The 20,143-nt window shown below is 47.8% G+C and overlaps 1 protein-coding gene across 1 annotated transcript in view; it reads left to right on the forward strand.

Moving 5' to 3' along the window:
* Nucleotides 1-20,143, forward strand: part of LOC135542064 (zinc finger homeobox protein 3-like) — an 86,366-nt gene that overhangs the window by 4,475 nt on the left and 61,748 nt on the right. Inside the window, 1 exon segment of the mRNA XM_064968734.1 lies at nt 11,738-11,969. Coding sequence (XP_064824806.1) covers nt 11,738-11,969 — 232 coding nt within the window.

A 20,143-nucleotide genomic window follows, 5' to 3' on the forward strand; every position in this document is an offset into this window, starting at 1 on the left:
CAGACAGCTTCTCCCCAGTGTGTCTGACTCCAGCATGGTGAGAGTTGAGTTCAAAGCTCTGCTGGAACATCACAGGGCTGAAGCTGAGTGAGGCTGAGTGAGGCAGAGTGAGTCAAAGTGAGTCAGACGAGCCAGCCCGTGGTCTGGGAAGGGTTACTGAATTATTACTGATGGTTTCAGGGTAACTGTCTGACCGCAGGTCTGGCGAATATTAATCATTTATTTGATTGTCTGCATGTGCTGATTAATCAATCTGAGATCTGCAGGATTAACTAGCCCATTATTCCTTTGTAAGAACAGATAAGAGATAAGACTTTAAAATATCATGTTCCATTTATCATTTATTTTTAGTCCCCTGCTGATGAGGGAGAAATAAAAACTGAGGTGAGATTGGGCAGAACAGCAACAGAGGGGAAGTGCTGGGGGAAGAGGGGAAGGGGAAAGAGGGGGGAGGGGAAAGAGAGAGGGGAGGGGAAAGAGAGAGGGGAGGGGAATGAGAGAGGGGAGGGGAAAGAGGAGGGGAATAAAAGGGGGATTTTAGATCTAACCAGAAGAGGGAGAAAAAGGCGAGAATGAGAGAGGGAAAGGGAAAGGGAGAAAGAGAAAGGGAAAGGGGCTTTTAGACCAGGAGAGGAAAAACGCCAGATTTCAGAAACATACTGTAGAGACCTCATGGAGGCATAGACCAATAGATACGATTTCATTAAAAGAGCCAGTGAGAGGCGGGAGAGAGAGAGAAAGGGAGGAGAAACAACAGGACCAGGAAGTAGATGGGAAAGTGATTGCTCTCCACCTGGAGCAGACTGTCTGCCTGCCTGTCTGTCTGGGAAAGGGCGGAGTGCTGTTGCAGTGGACTCTTGCCCTGCTCTCTCCTCTAGGTAAATTCAGTTCTCTAACTGAGTGTAGCTTAATCCAACAATGGCAGAATTCCTGGGTGCAGCCCCACCTACGCCATATCCATGCTATAAATTCTCAATCCGCCGACTGTTTGTGTTATGTCATGTAATTCCTTTGATTCCGACATACCTCTGTTTGTAAATACAAGAGGCACTCAAAGGGCTGTGGTTACTTTACAAGTATGGCGCCCCCGGCGCTTTGGTGGAGAATAGTGGGAGGGAGAGAAAGGGATAAGGAGAGGTGGTTAGAAACTGTATATACTTCCAGTGGCTCCTCTGCCAAGCCCACTCCCTCCAGCCTCTGGTTGCACGGTCATGCAGTCAGTCAGGCAGAGAGGCAGGAAGGCAGGCAGGCAGGCAAAGGCCACAGCATAGCAGAGAGGAACGGAGTAAAGCAGGAACAGGGCTGAAAGCTGAGAGGGAGGAGGAGTATGTCCTCACTCATGGCTGAACCCGGGCTCCTTAACTATGCGCATTTTAGCAGATTTGACCTTTACCACTTTCCTCCTGGGGTTGAGATTAGTGCTTGATTTACTGCACAATAACTGAGGTTTACCTAATCAATAAACAGGAAGGGGAGAAAGTGGTGGCCTTTGAGGTATAGTTTGTGACTTTGTGCACCAGTAAGCAGGGTGTATAGGTGGACAGGGCAGCGGGACTGTGATGCCAGCCTGCCCGATGCCTGAGCGGTACGTTGAGCTCACCGCCTAGCTGTGCCTGCTCCTCTAACGTCTCTCCTCGCCACAGTCACTGGAGTGGAAAACATTATGGGAGGTCAACAACAAGGAAGGTCAGCAACACATCGCATAATAAGGGCACTCCTCCAAAACATTAATAAATTAAAATCACAAGTTGTCCTATAAAAAGGGGCTTAATACAATCTTACAACCTATGTGAGGAATTTACATTAAAAGGGATACAAAGCTTTCCTGTGTGATGGGGAGCAGGAGGTTGCTGTGCCCTGTGTTAAATATCCCGAACATTTAATGGGCAGCCAGCTCCAACGACCTCGCTGTGGTTATTTTGGGAATCTCCAATGCCCAGCCAGGCCGGCAGAGGTCTTTTAGCACTAGGCTCCTCTCCTCTGGAAAAGCTTCTGCCAGCGTGACTAAAGCAGTAGGCTGCCTCCAATTACACCGGGCTGTGTTGGGTTTTTGTGATGACCACCATATCTCAGCTGTAATTATGCTGCGCTGGGAATGATGAGGGTTTAGGTTATTGATCCTCCATTGATCACACTGATCAATGAGCACTTTGTTTGTCTTTTTATGGAAAGTGAGGTTCTGTTTTTTTTCTATGTCTAATAAGCAGGCTGGGCAGAATGACCCTATACAGCCAGAATGGCTTTTTGTGTTAGCAGGGCCCTGGTGTATTCGATGATATTATGGGAAAGAGGTGTTAGACCTTCACAGAGCACCACTTTTCAACACAAGTGTACTCACTCCCGTTGGGCATGGGTTAGAGGCTGCTGGGGGTCTTAGGAAGATCTCATTTCAAATTCATGTCTAGTTGGGGGGCAGAAGAAGTACGGCTTCAGGGCATGCTTTTATCATCAGATAGTATCTCTACTGATAGAGAACAGGACTCATTATATGAACTTTGAATGAGTATCAGGTGATTAGGAACATAATTAGTTATTAGTGTATGAAGACGCATACAGTTGGTAACAACCTATAGTGTTTTTAACACTATAACACCCTATTTGAATGCTGTATGCTTATCTTAGCTATTAATAGGTTCTATCTCAAAGTAGTTAAATAAAGTGTGAAAGTGTAAGTCTTGGACTGTGATGTGTAGAATAGGTGCAGGGTTGAAGTTGTATCGGCCTCATAGTAGATGTTGGCATGGACCAGTTGGTGGGTGTACGGAGCTGGTAGAAGAACTCTCAACAGTAGTTTCACTCCACCAACAGGGTACTTAACCTCCATACATAACATCACAGTCCAAGCCTTCCTCTTTACACTAGCACCTTATCTAACTGCTCCGCCCCCATTCATTCATTTGCATTTTAGTAAGGGGACCACTCAACTGCCTTTTTGCTCCTTTTGTCAGCTTGCTGCTGCTAATGAAAGATGTCCCCTTAAGACTGGGTTAAATATTGACTCTGGCTCAGTCCCATCATTGGTGTCTTAATTATCTCGCCAGTGTAGAGAGGTAGCTAGGTTAGGACACTGAAGAGGGGCAGGCTAGGCAAGGCGGAGCGAGCGAAACACTTCCCCTATAGAGGTTTCAAACCCACACTCCAACTACTTCATAGTGAATTTTATATAAAGAAGAACAGGAAAGTAATGAGAGAAAACACACAGCATTACACTCTCACTGCCTTATTGCATAGCCCGAAGCAGCAACCAATTATGTGGTAATGAAATATTTACACAGCCAAACTGGGAATGCCAGAGGTGAAAGCTAGATAATACAAGCCTGGAGGAGATTGTATTCTGTATCGCTCCTCCCGTTACGTCAGCATCTCTCATCTCAGCCAGCCAGGCTGGGTGGAACAGGAGGAGAGAAACAAGTGACACCACCAAGCCCAGAGGCTAAAGTATAGGGTCAGAGTTACAGCCCAGCCCAATGGACTCCTCTCCTCCTCTATCTTTTCCTCTCTCCTCTCCTCTGACAAGATACACTGGCTCATCTAGGGGCTTCATCTGGGTCATGGTAGCTAGAGAGGTTGGTAGAGAAAAGGAAGGGCAGCCATCTTGGTGACACTGTGACAGACAGTGTGGTGCTGACTGAGAGGTCCAGTTTGACCCCAGGGGTGCAGCGCTGGGTCTGGTGACGCATCTGTCGCATGTCCCAGTCACAAAGGGGTCGCAGCAGATCTAAGCGGGGACGACTAGGATGTTTGTTGTCATAGACTAATGGCGTTTTGGTCATGTTCTGGCTCTTAAAATTTCCACTGACTGTATTAATCATCACAAGAGCCATTTGTCTGTACTCCTCACCCCCAAGCACCTATGGCTTCTCTGCTACCGTACCCTCCACTACCCCCACCCGCTCCCCATCCACCTAATAAGCAGCCTGTGGCCCACACCTCCAGCCGGCCCACAAGGCCATGCTGCAATTGTTTGGCTGGCAAGTGACAAATGGGGTGCTGTGGTTGTCAGGGTCTCTGTCACCTGTGTGGTCACCAGGCCAGGGCTGCCTCTACCTCTGCCTTGTAACAGGCAAACCCACAATGAAACCAAGTAATCTCATGTACAGTCACAGTAAGTCATCTGTCTCATTTAGCACCCACACACGTCAGGAAACCCTAGACATCCCTATTCAGCTAGTCAATGCATTGCCATTCAAGAGCACTAGTCCTATTACAATGTGTTGTAATGCATTCCTCACATTCCCTGCTGACTTACATGGAAGTCGCAGATATTTTGAAGGATTTCATTTTATAGCGTTTAGCTTTTAGCAGTGTGTTGGAAGTGCCTCTAAGGTTTGTAAAATAACCATTGCCTCAAGCAGGGAGGAGAATATCATTGCAGAGACTATATCCAAACCCATCCCTATCCTCCAGCCCAGTGCAAAGTAGACGGCTTTCCATGCTAACCATGGCTGGGCTTTAAGCCTTGCCTACAGGCCAAGTGCTAGCTGGGAGGCTGAGTGGTCTGGGTACATGCAGCTGTCAGAATCCTACAGGGTTCTGTCAGCAGGGTTTGTTTGGGAAGGGGGGCAGACAATATAAGGGAGGAGGGGGGTTCTGGGTTGTGGCTGCCAAGTGCAGGTGTGGATTTTCCACAGACCTGCTTGTTCTCTCTCCCTCCCTTGAAAACATCCATGTGGCCTGACCTGCATTGGGCTCATAGGAGGTGGCTGGTGAGACAATATCTCATCACTGGATAGAACAGGCATATACCATAACACCACTCCACACCACCCCAGCCTAGACTACTGTACAAGCCTCAGCTCTGACCAGCTTATTGTTTTCCCTCATCCCGAAGCCCTTATTTCTCATTACATTAGATATGACATGTGTTAGTAAACCCTTGATGCCTCCTGAAGTCTTGTCTTTATTCAAAGAGAAGACGAGACAACATCAGGGCCTTTGAAATGCATGTGAACATCTCTACTGCCTGGGTTTGATGGATTCTGTCTCCTGTTTGGAGCTGTAATGAGAACCAGAAAAACACATTCTTCCCCAGTCAGTCCTGTCCTAATAATTACCATCACCACTGTCCAAAATGGAGGGTTGTTTTGTTGACTAGGCAGTGGGAGGCAGTGGGTTTCTGGGAAGAGCAGCACAAGGGCAGGTCCAGAGTTGCCCTCCTGATGTTCCAGATGGCATGGAGCCGGTGCAGATGTCATTGAGTGGTTGGAACAGCTGTCTGCTTTGTGCCCCCGTGGTGCAACACAGCTGTCGCCTCCTGCAGGCAGAGTTATTGTACTGCAGCGTCCGCTCTGTTCTCTGCTTGGCTCGCCCAGGCTAGCATTCATTAAAGCACCAGGAGGCTAAACTGTTAATTAGCTGCTCAGAGAGAAGGGTGACGGCTCACTATTAATTTACCATACTTTTTTCCCCGTATTATTCAGGTGCTTGACATCATTTCCTGTCCGTCTCAGAATCATTTGCAGTTTGTCGCAAAAGTAGGGGCCCGTCTCATTAAGAGGGGGGAAATGTGTTTATCTGGCTGATATTAGAAGTGGACATTATGTATGTATGGCCATGCTTATCCAAATATTGTTAATGAGAGGGACCCGGGATGCCGGCGTGGGGCTCCAGTGGGCATAGGCCCAGGCTCGTTATCACCGTGCTGGGCATTGATCTCTCCCTGCTCAGCCTCCTCCTTCTCTCTTAGAGCAGAGTGACTCACTCATGAATTATATGAACACATTGATTAGCTGATTGAGAGCCATTGTTTCGAGCCCAGGGTCAATATTGAAGAAGGGATTATCCAACTCTTGTTTTCGCCCTGTGTATGTGAGAATGTATTATTCGGCTGCTTGTCACTACACCCCACCCCCCCCTCCTCGCTCCCCAGCCACACAAAGAAATATGCTACCACAGCATACACAATCAACATGGGCCAAATGACTGGCTGCATTGATTGCTTTCTCTCTGCAATTATGTTCCCATTGTTTACTTTCCAGTGCATCTTACTTATTAAAAAGAATTCAATAATTATTGCTTTATTTAATGTTAAAGTTAGGCTGAGTGGCTGCCTGAGGCCGAGGCCCAGCCAGCAGCAGTATTCTATTAAGGCACTGTGTGCTCCCAGCAGCCTGTGTTTACCTATTGCCCAGCCTGTAGAGAGCTACTGTCATCCATCTTTACCTCATTGCCCTCCCCGATGACAAAGAGGCCTCCTTTCTCTCTCTAAACAAATATGCAGCCTATTGTTTATTCATTTGTAGCAGTTGATCATCGTCCCACTGGCTGTAGGGAGAGTCACTAATTGTCTGGTGTTCTTTTAGACAAAGGGGAGAGCCCAGGGTTGGGCAGAGAGGGATTAGGGAGCGGGAGAGAGAGGGGAAGGGGAGGGGGACAGGAAGCAGTAGGTATGCAGTTTGGGGCGGATACATGCAGTCCCCCCAGCCACAGCACAATGTCTGGGCTTGTCGCCGCTCGCAGTGGCTAATTCCAACCAGCCGCTGAACTTGGCACCCGCAGCGGCTTCTGTGGTCGTGGCTGCTGTTCCTGCTGCTGCCGGCGGAGTGGAAATCACAGGCAAAGCTGCAAGCACTCAGACTCCAGCCGTTCTCCCTATCTTCTCTCTGCTAAACAGCCTACCTTCCTTCCAGGGGAATCCCAGAGCCCATCTTTACAAGACCCCAGCCTCCTGTACACCATACAACCCACCAAGTCACACACACCCCACTCAGACTCCAGCCGCTCTCCCTATCTTCTCTCTGCTAAACAGCCTACCTTCCTTCCAAGGGAATCCCAGAGCCCCTCTTTACAAGACCCCAGCCTCCTGCACCCCACACAACCCACCAAGTCACACACACAACCCCACTCAGACTCCAGCCGCTCTCCCTATCTTCTCTCTGCTAAACAGCCTACCTTCCTTCCAGGGGAATCCCAGAGCCCCTCTTTACAAGACCCCACACACACACACACACACACCACCCCAGGGCTACCTGTGCCAGCACACGGCTCAGTCACTCACACACTGAGATATAAGACAGGAGTGGTGTTTTATTCTACACCCAGCCCAGAGTGGGTTTTTCAGTTTTTCATCTTCTTTGTGTCTTTTCATAGTAAATACAATGACCTCATTGGATATAATTGCTGCCATGACATCAGTGTGTGTGAATAACATAGGTGCTACTTGACATTATTCATCAACATGCCTTGTGCCTGGAACCAGCTCATCATTTTGCCCCTCGGTCAATGGAGAAACCATGGCGCTATGATATCACCGGATATGGTATCCTCATTGATATGGTAAAGAGTGTGGATCAGGTTTAAATGGCAGCACACTGTGGCCTGTAGGTTCTGTGTCCTGTAGGTTCTGTGTCCTCTCGCTGTCTCTGTCCCATGTTCACCTCCTGTCACCAGCATTCACACACACACACAAACACACTCAGTGCCGTCCGGAAAGCGTCCAGCTTTACCTTTAAGTGCTGAGAATCACTGGGATAATTACAAAGCAATACACAGCCAGACACTCACTGGCTCGTTCACACAGGGAATTTGGCAGCTCTCGCTGAATTGATAGCCATTTAGCCCGTGGATAGTCATCTGTTTTAATGCATTAATTTTATATTAACAGCACTGCCAAATGTAATGGTGGAAATTGGGGTATGATCATAATGGAGAGTGTGTGCGTGCCTGTCTCTCTATGTGTGTGTGTGCATGCGCCTTAGTTAGCACGTGTGTGTTTATGTGTGTGCATGCGCCTTAGTTAGCACGTGTGTGTTTATGTGTGTGCATGTGTGTGTGTGTGTGTGTGCATGTGTGTGTGTGTGTGTGTGCATGCCTTAGTTGTGTGTGTGTGTGCATGCGCCTTAGTTAGCACGTGTGTGTTTATGTGTGTGCATGCGCCTTAGTTAGCACGTGTGTGTTTATGTGTGTGCATGCGCCTTAGTTAGCACGTGTGTGTTTATGTGTGTGCATGTATTATACTGCTCCATTGGGGGCCATTCTGTGGAATTACCGGCTTGTGTTGGCACTCTAGCTGCCTTCCACCCTTCCAGTAATACCCACGTCCATGTCACGTTGGCTCTCCTCTCTTCTCCTCTCCCAGCTACTGTTTTGGTTAAAGGTGTATTTTTACATCCCATTGAAGTGGATGGAAATGCAGGTGTATGCAGCACTCTGGGTGGGTGTTGTAACTGATCTGTCCTTATATTGCCCACTGAGAGGCCAGGGTGCAGTGTTAAGTTGCCAGAGAGATGATGTGGTGGCGCCCACACCGCTCCAGTCCCTCTCCACCTGTATGAGCACAGAGCCCTGCTTCAACCTCCACAGAGAGAGGAGGTAAAGTACAGAGGCCTGGCTACAGAACAGCACACACATTCTGCCTCCCTCGCCCCATCCTTCTCCACACTCCATGCTCCCATTCTCTGATCCAGGCTCGGCTAAAACTCCTGTCTCCTGTACGGCTGTCGTAAATTCACAGCCAATTAAATGGAACTGAAGAGAAATTGAAGCCATGCGGCCTGTTGAGGAGGGGCTGACAGCCGTCCTCCAGCCTCCGACCCAGTTCTGTAGCTCAGCTCCTCTCAGGGCCTCAGTGGGGTGCTTGGTGCTCAGGGGCCCCTGTTCAGGGCAGCCCAGGCAGCCTCCTCTCCTCTCCTTTGGAGCGGCCAGGCCAGCTCCTCCCAGCTTTCTCTCCCAACATGACTTTTTAATTAAACCGCTGAATTCCTGCACTCCAGTTGGAGGTGATTTATCAGCTAGGGCTTCATTGCAGGATCATAGGAAACAGACACAGGCCCTGTCTAATGCATTACTGTGTTTCACATCCAACGTTTGTGTGTACGTGTTTGTGTGCTCCTAGATAGCATCACTAGACTCTCTCACATCTATAATGTTGATGGAATCCTGTGTGTTTGTGAGCGTGCGCATGCATGGGGGTGTTTCAGAGAGCCCCTGTTCCCATGGGTAGTGTTTAATGCCCGTTTCTCATATAGAGCTCCACCTACAACTGGTCAGATGGACCAGTCCGGGGAGGGGGGTGCACTGCTGTGTTGGCCCTGTACTGATCAGGCCCCATATCTCTAACAACAGTCCTCCATCACCCCCACACTCTGTTTGGTATGGCCCGGTGCTGTTTGAGTAAGTGTGGTTGTTAACACACTTACAGGTGTCTGTGGTCTGTAAGAGGTGGTGATACAGAGGGAATGAGGTCTGGTTTGGACTGAGTCGGGCCCTGCCTACAGCCCAGTCAGTTTGAGGTGATATACAGCCTGTTCTAGGCCAGGCAGTCTCAGGTTCACTCCTGCATAAATCCTGTCTTTTTTATGGGAAGCTGTAAAACTCCCAGGATTTTTTTCTACCTCTTAAAACCAACTTTGAAGTTTAGGTCAGGTGTCGTCTGTTTTTTTTGTGTGAACTCACTGTCTCCTTTTTGCAGCCTTGAGTCATGCGGTGCAGTCCCTCTCGCTCCATTTGTTTTGTTCGACATCTGCTATGACTTTAAAACAGTGTGCCATTTCTCAGCTCAGCAATCACACAATGGATTTGGTGTTATCTACGATTAAATCTGTCTGTCAGATTTCTCTGTACCTGAGCTCTGATGCAATATGTGTGGACGGAAGAGAAGGGGGGAGGAGGAGGAGGAGAAAGGAGGGATACAGCTCGCACCAGCAGAATATCCAGCAGCACCTATTCAATGACATCATGGAGGGCTTCAAACGAGGCGAGGAGGGAGAGCACAGAGAGAGAGACAGACCCTTTTAGAATCACCTAATAATTCTATTACACAGAGCTGTGGGGCTTGCAAAAATAAAAAACTCCCTTCCTTTTCCTGGAAGCAGTGTCCTAATGTACGTTTAGGTGTAGAAGTGAGAAATATAAAACCAGGGAGAATGGAATACAATTGCCCAGAAAAGCCCATAGCGATATTACAATATTACCAGAAAATTAAACATTAGAAGAAAATATAGGAGCATTTCTGGGAACATAATATTGTTATGATTTTTTCTCAGCCCAGGCTGTCAACACCTGATTCAGATGTAATGTGGTTAAAAATCTAATGTTTTCATTGCTTTTGCATTTCTCAGCCATCTAAACATGTTGCCTCAATGCAGGGCCGGTTCAGGCTCCTCTTAATTAATCAATTAGTTGTTCCCAACCTTTGTCTAAGTGTGGGGGTGGCCTGTATGGGAGATTAGGAGAGTCGTGGTGGGAGGCAGATACAGGATAACAGCCATTTTTCCTCTCTCTCAGTATGAAGCCACACATTTAAAATGAAACCTGTTTCAAATAAAACGATACTGAAATGGAGCAATATTTCTTATAATCTGCTTGTGCTTGTGTTGTGTATCAAAGTTATTTTTTATAGCATTTTCAGTGTTCACATGATTTGACGAATTGCAGTAGCAATAAATAATTACCTATCAAATTGTATCTCCACTAAGCTCCAATTGCCTTATTTTCATTGCCTATACATGCAATTCTCAAAAGCTGTCAAAGCCATGCATGGAAAACCCATGCCATTGTTACAAATAAATCACAATTTTTACATGTATTTATTTTCCTGTCAGTTTTTAATGGAGCATTAATGATGAAAGTACATTTATTTGGATTCATTATCTGATCTAGTCCCCATCTGGCAGTGAAGTGTTATTTTTAGTCCTTTCACCCACTCAGCCACTGAATCTCACAAGAGACTAGGCCATGAAGATTAGAATAGAAAGAAACATCTTGTGATGATTGACATTGATTGCAGCCCCAGAAATCCACAGCTAGACTCCAGAGTGGGCCGTATGAACAGAACATGACAGAAGCGTGAGAACAGTGGCCATACTGAGTCTGGCGCTTTCCATTGTAAACATGAAATGATCAGGGCCCTGTTTTATAGGATAATTATCAATACATCTACCGATCCCCTAGTCAGGGTCATATTGTGTTGGCATTGTGCCATTGATTGGGCCTTGTGTGGGTCCGTGGTGTGTGGGGTGTGGTTTGGGAGAGATGGTGTCACTGTGCTGTGTGGGGCATGTTTTGTGTCATTATAGGGTGTGTGTTGGGTGTGGGGTACAGTGGAGTTGGACTGTCAGTGTGGGGCACTTAGAGGAAATGATGGGGTTGATAGGTCAATAATGTGGAGTCTCTGTCCCCTGAAGGTCACTACCCTGTTGAGGAATGTTCTAGTTAGTTTCAGAATGTATCCCCCCTCACTCTCTCCGTGTTCCCTCTCTCTCCCTGGTGCTTGCTGTGATAGGGAGGATTTGACTGGCCCTGATCAATATTTAGCATCCCATGCATGAAACAGGCAGATGTTTGGAGTTTCCTTCTCAGAGACGGAGGCTTCTCTTGAGTGAAAGGGATCAATGCTCCCTTCCGTCTGCCAGGTCTATGGTTCTGTGGTCCTCTGAGGGGTGTGTGATGTGTGTCTCTCGACCCCGCGCCTAGGCCCCTGAGACCAGCCCGGCTCCCACCCCTCTCTTCTCCTGTCCTGTTAGTCCACAGACAGATATAGCCAGACACAGAGAGAGATACAGGGCTCAGTCCAAACAGAACAGTGTGGAAGAGGGCTGGGTGTTAAACAACAGGGCTGTGATTGGTAATTGATTTGTTCATTTGCGAACTGTGTGAGTGAAAGTGAGTCAGTGGTGCCTGGCTAGTTGTCTGCCGTCAGTTAAAAGCCCTTTCTCTCCCTCTCTCCCTCTCTCTCTCTCTCTCTCTCTCTCTCTCTCTCTCTCTCTCTCTCTCTCTCTCTCTCGCTCTCCTCCCACAGCACCTGCAGCATCAGGAGAACGCGGTGGAGGGAGATGCCTGCTACTACCATTGTGTGCTGTGTAACTACTCCACCAAGGCCAAGCTCAACCTGGTCCAGCATGTGCGCTCCATGAAGCACCAGCGCAGCGAGAGCCTGAGGAAGCTCCAGCGCCTGCAGAAGGGCCTGCCTGAGGATGACGAGGAGCTCAGCGCCATCTTCACCATCCGCAAGTGTCCGTCTGCTGATGCAGGTAAGATACAGGAGGATTTACTCTCTACTATATTTTACAATGGGGGATACTATATTTTAAATGAGGACTTCTCCATTATATTTTACACACTCACCAGCTACTGGCTGTACCTGACTTAGCTATATTTTACAATGGTAGAACTTTCACACAGGGACTAAAGAGGGCTTTATTTTATGTCCTCTGTGGTATAGATATGAGCAGCAGTGCTTATGTTAAATATCAAAGATAATTTGACTACTTTCATGGAACCAGCCACCTTTAGACAGTGACTGTGCTGATGTTGCTGTTGTTATTTTTCCCTACAAGGGAAATGTAATCAAAAACTATATTCTATGATAGACCACTGCGACTTACTCTCTACTATATTTTACAATGGGAGGACTTACTCTCTACTACATTCTATAATAAGGCACTGCATCACAGTTCTACAATGGGAGCTACTGCCTATACTACAAGAGATCCTGGTACTACATTCTATAATGGGAGTCCAGGTTCTGTACTATATTCTATAATGGGAGGACTTACTCTCTACTATATTTTACCGGGAGACCCATGGTGCGGCGCACTATATTCTATAATGTCCTATATTCTATAATGGGAGGACTTACTCTCTACTATATTTTACAAGGGGAGGACTTACTTTACTATATTCTGGAGGAATATCCTACTGTCTACTATATCGCGCACTGGGAGCCTACTCTCTACTATATTCTATAATGGGAGGACTATAGGCTATAATGGGAGGCACGCTGACCAGGTCACTAGGACTTACTCTCTACTATATTTTTCCTCCGACACATTGGTGCGGCTGGTTTTCGGGTTGGATGCTGTGCTGTGTTAAGAAGCAGTGTGGCTTGGTTGGGTTGTGTTTCGGAGGACGCATGGCTCTCGACTATATTCTATAATCGACCCCCTATATTCTATAATGGGAGGACCTACTCTCTACTATATTTTACGGGAGTTGTAGTGATGAGACACCAGACTGTACCTGTAACTGCTTCATAATACTTACACAGGGATTGGATACGTCATCGTATAAATGAGCAGCAGTGCTTATGTTAATTATCAAAGATAATTTGATTACTTTCATGGAACCAGCCACCTTTAGACAGTGACTGTGCTGCTGTTGGTGTTGTTATTTCCCTGCAAGGGAAATGTAAGCAAAAACATACTGATAAACTGATTTTAAAAAGTAAGTGGTTGAAATGTGAGTAAGTGTCTGTGCCTTATCGTATTCAAACAAGACAAACAGCTCCCAATGCCACTGAGTCTGTGCTATGATATTGATATAAGCAGGATTATAAAATGGTGGACAATTTATTTTCTTTGGCACCTCAGATTTAACATTCAGCGTGCTCTAGATTGTTTTACTTTTGCTGGGACACAGTGCATATCTAACAGGAAAGCCACCTGCCCTCTGTAACTCCTCCCACACAGGTAGAAGGCAGGAAGTAGCTACTGTGCCTCCATTCTGTCAGGCACAAACCCTACACTCTATGTTTATTTATATATTTTTTTAGTTCAGAATAGTACATGTATTCAGAAAATGTATATTCAAATCTTTTTTTAGTTAGTCAAAACTAAATGAACTGTAACTAATTATTTCTGAAAGCAGCCTTTTTTCTATATATGCACAATTCAGTTGGATGCTTTCTGAGAAATAATACTAATCATTCTGAGATCAGGCCGTGCCTGCAGTGAATGGAGACTACAGGGCCTTGCTGTTCAGCCAATAAAGACACATTCAGAGATGCCATCAGGCCAGAGGTAGGAGGAGCAAAGCAGCAATAACAGATACACCCACAGCAGCAGCAGTAAAAGGCACAAACAAAAGCCAGGATTGGTTGTTTGTTAGGGGCCGATTTAAAAAGGAGTGAGCAGTGGTCAATTAACACTGTGTCTTAGCACAGATTTGGTTTTCTAATCATTTTAACGTCTGCACCCTGACAAAGGGCCTCCATTGTGTGTACCCCCGCAGAGTGCCGTCACTGCCCTCCCTCCCTCACATTCACTCTGTGTGTTGTTATTAAAAAACAAGTCCGGGCCTCTGAAGATGCTTTGTTCCAAGGAGGCAGGGATAATAAAGCCAGCGGCCGGGAAATTGCGCAAAAGGCAGTCACAGATCTGAGGCAAATCATTAGAGAACACATTTAGACGAGCAATTAAGGACAATTAAGCTTTCTGCTTACTGCACTCCAAATATGTTAATGACTACAGTACAGTGGACAAGTGAACATGTAAAAGCAAGAGGAAGCCCACTTAGGTTAAAAGGGTGGGGGGTTGGGGATTTTGTGTGAGAGGAAGGAGGGGGCTGTGGTGTGGTTCACAAACAAGTCTCATTTTCTCTTTTTTTGGTTGAGGTTCTGTTTATTTATATATCTTCTTTCCTAACCTTTGATGTGTGTTAATGGATAACCCTGTTTGTAAGAAACTGAATGAGGCTAGCTGTAGGTTAGGTAATGGGCTCCTGCACGGGGGTGGTGTGGACACACACACACACACACACACACACTGTACACATACGCTGGGGGTGCTCCTCCAGCCCCCCTTCGGAGATACATCAAACTACAGTCTTCCAGACCACATTATCCCACAGTAAACACACGACAAACACTACAAGATGATGGACAAAAAACGTTCTACTCTGTGATAATTGTTCAGGCCGCTAGTGGGGTTTAGTTCAAGGTTAATGCCTGCATGAAGTGTGTACTTTTAAGATGACTTGATTGCTTTGCTGTCAGGTCCTTCAGTTGATTAATTTAATCACCTCATCTTTTCCCAAAAGTAATTCAGCTACTTTTGACCTGAGAGGTTGAGAAATAGAACGGGAGGGTTGTTAGGAATTAGATCATTAGGTTTGGCTGATTGTAACACACTGATGAAAGGCAAGGGGAGTTCATTGTAAACATATCACAAGGTCAAAGGGTGGAATTGCTCATGTGTATAGGGCGTTGTTTTATCAAGACATCCAGAGATCATTATAATCTGGTACTTTAACCGTAAGCATAGAGATCTCCTAAGTCCCTATCCTGTGTTAGTGACTCTGTTAGCGGCTATGCACCATGCTAAGGGCCGTTGTTGTCATGCTCCTGAACAGTCTGGCATCCTGGGACCTTAGAAAGCCAGAGGATCCTTTAATAGCCTGTGACTTGATGTTTACCAAACGGAGCTCTGCGAGGCTCAGTGCTGAAGGCCTGTTTGATTGTGTTATAGAGTCAGGCTCTGCTCGCTCCCGCCTTACAGGCCAGCGGACACTCTCTGCCAGGAAAAGACTGGGCACAGACCAAGAGCGTCTGCAACGGACGCCACATCCCCTTTAAGAGCCAGGGCAAAGTTTTCCCTCTCTCCTTCCCCCTTTCTTTTTCCTTTATATATAGTTTTTAAAGGTCCGTTAAATGAAATGAAGTGTGTAATAAAGAATGTCAGCCTTTCCTCGCTTTCTCCTACCCCCCTCCTACCCCCTCCCCCTCCTACCCCCCCCTCCCCCCCCCTCTCCTACCCCCCTCCTACCCCCCCCCCCCCCCTTCGAGCATCTTGATCGAATTACGCTGATAATGAACATACCATTTCATCAGCGAGAATGAACTGTTGTGAATTCCTAGACTCATCCCCCCTTCTGCCAAACTACCGCTTCACCTCCTAATGCCTTGTCCCAGCACCAGTGAATGACCCCCCCCCCTCCACCCTCTTTAGAGCTGAACCATTCCCTCCTGGTGTAATATTTAATTTCCTCCCCGCTAGCTCTTCGGCGGCGCAGGACCCTTTCTTGTGGTCGAGGCACAGTTGCTAAAGTGGTGGAAGGTTCCCCTGCTTGTTAAAACAAAGCTGACCCTGGATTTCTGGGTCAGCTAGGCAGTAATTCCCCTGACTGCTGCTGGGCTTGGAGCGCTGCTCTGTTGGTGTTAGGTGCTGGGCTACTAGTCTCCACAGGAGCTAGCTAGGAACTAGGCTTCCCCCAATCAGCAGCCCTGCAACAGCCCAAGGAGCCCTGACCACTGTATCAAAGACCAGAGTGATGTCATGAAGGAAAAATGACAGATGACAACACAAGAAGGCTTGTCTCTGCAAACAGATGCAGGCAGCACAGAGACTAGGACAGTGTTTGCAAGGTGTGTAATCACACATGCACTCACACAGGAAGCCTTGCTTTGTGAAAGGTCTGTGTTTTTAGGAAGCTGTGGGGTGGGTGCGGCTGGGCAGGTGGAATCTGAAGGCCAGAGGTTTTTGGTGCCATGTCTCCCCTCTGTCAATGAGGGAGAGTGCTGCTAAGGTGGCAGAGATGAATTTCCCATCCAATTAGACCAACGCTGGGATAAAAGGCAGCCATTGTTTTAATTCCTGCCCCTTCTCTGAAAATTTGCTGCTTAAGCATGTTCCTCTGTGGATCTGCCTCCATTTGTCTTCTTTAACCCTTTCTCTGGCTGGCCGGGGGGGAACAAAGGAGGCCTCAGAGGGACCCCAGCCACACCCACACCCAGCCACACAGTAGCTGTCCCTGTCCCTGGGTGGAGATGCCACAGAGCACAGCCCGCTGTTGCCCTGTACTAACACACTGCACACAGCCCAGACACCGACACCTCACTGGATACACTAGCAGAGAGAGGGAGGGAGAAGAGACGAGAGGAGAAACTCTTGTTCCAGGTATGTGTGTGTGGGTTTTTAGTGTGTATGGGGACTGATAGCTAGTGTGACACTCGGGCATTTGGATGACACTATTTCTTTTGAGTGATGTTCACCAGGGCATATAACTCACTGACACATTGGGGTTTCTCATTTCATAACAGTTAATGGACTAAAGGTATTTTTTGAGCACTGAACAGAATGAGATCATGCCTTTCAAAAAGGGCAAAGTTAAATGGTTACTGCATGTGGGTGCCCTTCTGCCAGTGACTAGGGTCCTAGTGAAGGTGTGGTGGAGTGGAGCAGGCCACAGATATGGAGGGAAGCAGTGTGAGTGTGTGTGTGTTTCACAGAGGGAGTCTGTGGTGGGTGCCTGTGTGTGTGTGTGTGTGTGTGTGTGTGTGTGTGTGTGTGTGTGTGTGTGTGTGTGTGTGTGTGTGTGTGTGTGTGTGTGTGTGTGTGTGTGTGTGTGTGTGTGTGTGTGTGTGTGTGTGTGTGTGTGTGTGTGTGTGTGTGTGTGTGTGTGTGTGTGTGTGTGTGTGTGTGTGTGTGTGTGTGTGCGGAGGAGGCTGAGAAGGAGAACAAACAGGGCTGACAGTGTGGATTAGCCCCTGCTGTAAATCTGCCTCACAGATGGCAGGCCCTTGATCACTGGTCTGTGACTTGGCTCTCATTGCAGGAGGAAATCCCTGTCTGTGAGGTGGCTGGGAGGGAGGCTGGGCTGCCGGGGCCCGTCAGAGCAGCCTCCACTCATTGTCTCCAGTCTCTCAGGATACAGGGGCCTGCCTGGTCAGTCAGGGGTGTAGCATTAGTCGGGAGGGGGGGTATAGAGCGGTGACGGGTGGGCTGGATAGTGACACTGCAGTAGCCATGGTAAACACCCCACCAGCAGAGCTTGCTACTCAGGTCTCTAAACAGGAAGCGCAGTAACAAGAGCCTGGCTGGCACATCCCAGTGGGTGTGGCCTAGCGAGTGGGCAGAGAAGCATGCAGGCTGTTTGCATGGGCAAATGGAAATGAGGCATAAAGATGCGTGGAATTACTGCATACTGGCGGAATCCAATTTGGTTTCACTAAAAGGGGTGCGCTTCCAGGGTCACACACTTAATAGCAAGCCATGTCCTGACAACAGAGGCATCCCTCTTATCCCCACGCAACTCTCTCTCTTTCCGTCTCATACATAATTCCATGGTCCCAAAAAAGCTGGCAAAGAGCTTCATGCCTAAAAAAATGTGCTAATAAGGCAAATAACAGATCCTCACTCATCTTCTGGGGCCCCTAGCTCTCTGGCAGCCCTTACAGAGGCTCTTGGACAGCTGACAGGATATGTCAACAGTGGGGGGAAATGGTGGGCTTTAAAACCATCCTTACCTAAACTGGGTTGGAATATCTCACGCTCATGAAGTTTAGAAGCCAGGTCCCATCCCTTCCTCTCAACCCCTGCCTAGCCCCTGAGAGCTGCACATTAGCTGGGCTTGGAGCTTTACCTTCTCCAGCTCCCACAGTGTTTCTGAAGGAGTGGGTCCTGTGGCGAGGCTGTGAGAGCAGAAGCCAGGGGAAAGCAGGGGTGAGCCTGGCCACACTCCGATGGCGTTGTGGGGGTGGCGTGCAGCACAGCTCCCTCCCACAGTGTTTCTGAAGGAGTGGGTCCTGTGGCGAGGCTGTGAGAGCAGAAGCCAGGGGAAAGCAGGGGTGAGCCTGGCCACACTCCGATGGCGTTGTGGGGGTGGCGTGCAGCACAGCTCCCTCCCACAGACAGGAGGAGCACAGGAGACGGACAGCAGCCATCCCTGGAATGTCCTCCTTTTTCCATGCTTGTTTAAAATGCTACGTAAACCTTCCCAGAAACAGGATATTGTAGCCCCTAACCACCAGCCCCTTCTTCCACGCCATATTATGTCCAATCTGAAATTGACTTTGCTGTATGCTGTTTTAATAAAGGCTATTATTGCGGTGATGCAGAGTGGAGATGAGGTCTGGGTGAGGAGGGTTAGTAGGGTGAGGAGGGGCCCCAGTAGGGCCCGGGGCCCAGTGCCCAGTCTGGCTCCTGTCAGACGGCTGGCCTCTAATCCAGGACCCAGGGGCACAGGGAGCAGAGGAAATTGTTTGCTGTCTGCAGAACGTGGCAGGAATTTCATAAATACATTAGCTTTCATTTTAAAATAAAAAAAAACTAGCCTTTTATTATAAAAAAAGCTGAAATAATGACTTTATAGACTTCCAGTTGTGCACATTACACAGTCACACTCATATGGCCCTGCTGTCCAAACTGGCACAAGGAAGTATTTTCTTTCCCCCTGGTTTATAGATGCCTCTGTATAAATTCCACTGCTGGCTCATCCTGCAATAGCAAATTGACCAGAAAGCCACAATCCTATTTTGGGATAGAATATGAATCAAAACGTCCTGTGTCCATATTCATTCTTCCTGCATTTCATGACTGTACCCCAGAGCACCGAGCACTGGGCTGGATGGCACTGACCACTGGCTGCACTGCCTCAGCCTCTTCTGCCTGGCAGGTGAACAAAGACTGGCCCACTGTGTGTCTGTCAGTCAACCCAATAGATGGCCTATGGAGTAGAGCACTAGGCTTTATGGGGAAGAGAGAAACAGAGAGGGATAGTGAGAGGAGGCCAAGTGAAGGGTGAACTCAGAAACTACTGAACTTTTAACATGAAAAGTTTAGCATAATCAGATTTCTACATAGATACACTATTGAGTTTGTTCACTGTGTGTGCTGTGCTCTGTGTGGGCTTTTCAGCATCAGGGATGGCACATGGGTGTAAACCTGAGCTGGATTTTATGTTGCACACACTCATAAATGAGTGCACACATAGGTGTCCACACACACAGAGTTAGCGGGTGTGTGGGTGAGAGAGGCCCTCGCTCCCTGTCATCGAGCCCGTTTTCAGGCCTTTATTTCAGCCACCGACAAGGTGCGTCGCCGTCAGCAGAGAGGAGACAGGCGGCGCATTATAATATTGGTTTCCCTCACTCCCGTCATTACCAGATGCTCTCCTTGAAAGCTGATCCAAAAGATAGACAGTCCATCAGGAGACAGTCTTCTCATTTTACTTACTAACCGTGTTAATGAGTTCTATTTCCAGGCCCTGAGGCTTTGCTGCTGTATGTCTGAGCAGAGGTGGGGAGCAGCGGTTTAGGGTGCTGGGTTGCACACTCCGGAGGGTCTTTTGTGGGGGGGGGGGGTGGCCCTGCTTGCCTTCCTGTCACTCAGCGAGAGAGTGACCACAGACACTCCTATGGGCCTGTCAGTCTGGCTTGAGGGCACAGAGGGTTGCAGGCTCTGTGGTGGCAGAAAGGGAACTGAGAATAGATGCACTGACGTTCAGAGAATGGCTCTGATGGGTTTGATTAAACCAGCAGCAGCAACAGTGTCAGACAGGAAGCAGAAGAGGAAGTAGAGGAAAAGCCATAAGTGCTTTGTGAGAAAAGTGAGTTCATGTTCATTGTATCATTTCTGATAGTGTGAAAAGAATATATGAGTTTTTAGTGACTAGGTTATTATGAGTTTAGTCGAGGTGAATGTTTATAGGA

This window comes from Oncorhynchus masou, chromosome 1, assembly GCF_036934945.1.
Source record: "Oncorhynchus masou masou isolate Uvic2021 chromosome 1, UVic_Omas_1.1, whole genome shotgun sequence".
NCBI lineage: Eukaryota > Metazoa > Chordata > Actinopteri > Salmoniformes > Salmonidae > Oncorhynchus > Oncorhynchus masou.